Raw genomic sequence first — 460 nt, 5'->3', positions numbered from 1 at the left:
CCGGAGGAAGGCAGGGGACGGCACGGCGCTCCCGGGATCCGCGCTTCTCCTCCTCCTCCTTCTCCTTCTCGCCTCCTCGATGCCTGCTTGCAAAGGTGAGGAGCATCACCCTCGCATGCCCTTCGTGCACTGCCAGCCCTGCAATATTTGGGGCGGGGGAGGTCCCCAACGGCATGCCAGCCTTGCGAGGGGGCTGCAAAGCGAGCTCGCCGCCGGGCTGGACTGGGATCAGATGCGGGGCTGGCAGAGGCAGAGACGCGCAGGAGGTTGGAGCGGCCGGGCACGGTTTCGGGGTTTGGTTTGGGGGGGCTTCTTCGCGTATGCCGGCAGGGTTACGCTGTCCTGACAAAAGTACACTCACAGCAGCTTGGGGAAGTGGCTTTTGTTAAAAGCAGTTAAATACAATTTACTCTGATTTAAACGCTAAGAAAACAGAAACGGGGCATATCACAGAACTGTA

General features: G+C 59.8%; 1 protein-coding gene across 1 annotated transcript in view; it reads left to right on the top strand.

Moving 5' to 3' along the window:
• Positions 1-13: 13 nt before the first annotated feature.
• NMU (neuromedin U) overlaps positions 14-460 on the top strand; it is a gene marked incomplete at both ends in the record, with an annotated part of 17,453 nt that continues 17,006 nt past the window's right edge. The window contains one exon of the mRNA XM_010139224.1: positions 14-95. Coding sequence (XP_010137526.1) covers positions 14-95 — 82 coding nt within the window. The remainder of the gene's footprint in view (positions 96-460) is intronic.

Source organism: Buceros rhinoceros, unplaced genomic scaffold (assembly GCF_000710305.1).
Source record: "Buceros rhinoceros silvestris isolate BGI_N320 unplaced genomic scaffold, ASM71030v1 scaffold2957, whole genome shotgun sequence".
Taxonomy (NCBI): domain Eukaryota; kingdom Metazoa; phylum Chordata; class Aves; order Bucerotiformes; family Bucerotidae; genus Buceros; species Buceros rhinoceros.
The sequence above is the reverse complement of the archived record's forward strand: the minus strand, read 5'-3'. Positions and strand labels throughout refer to the sequence as shown.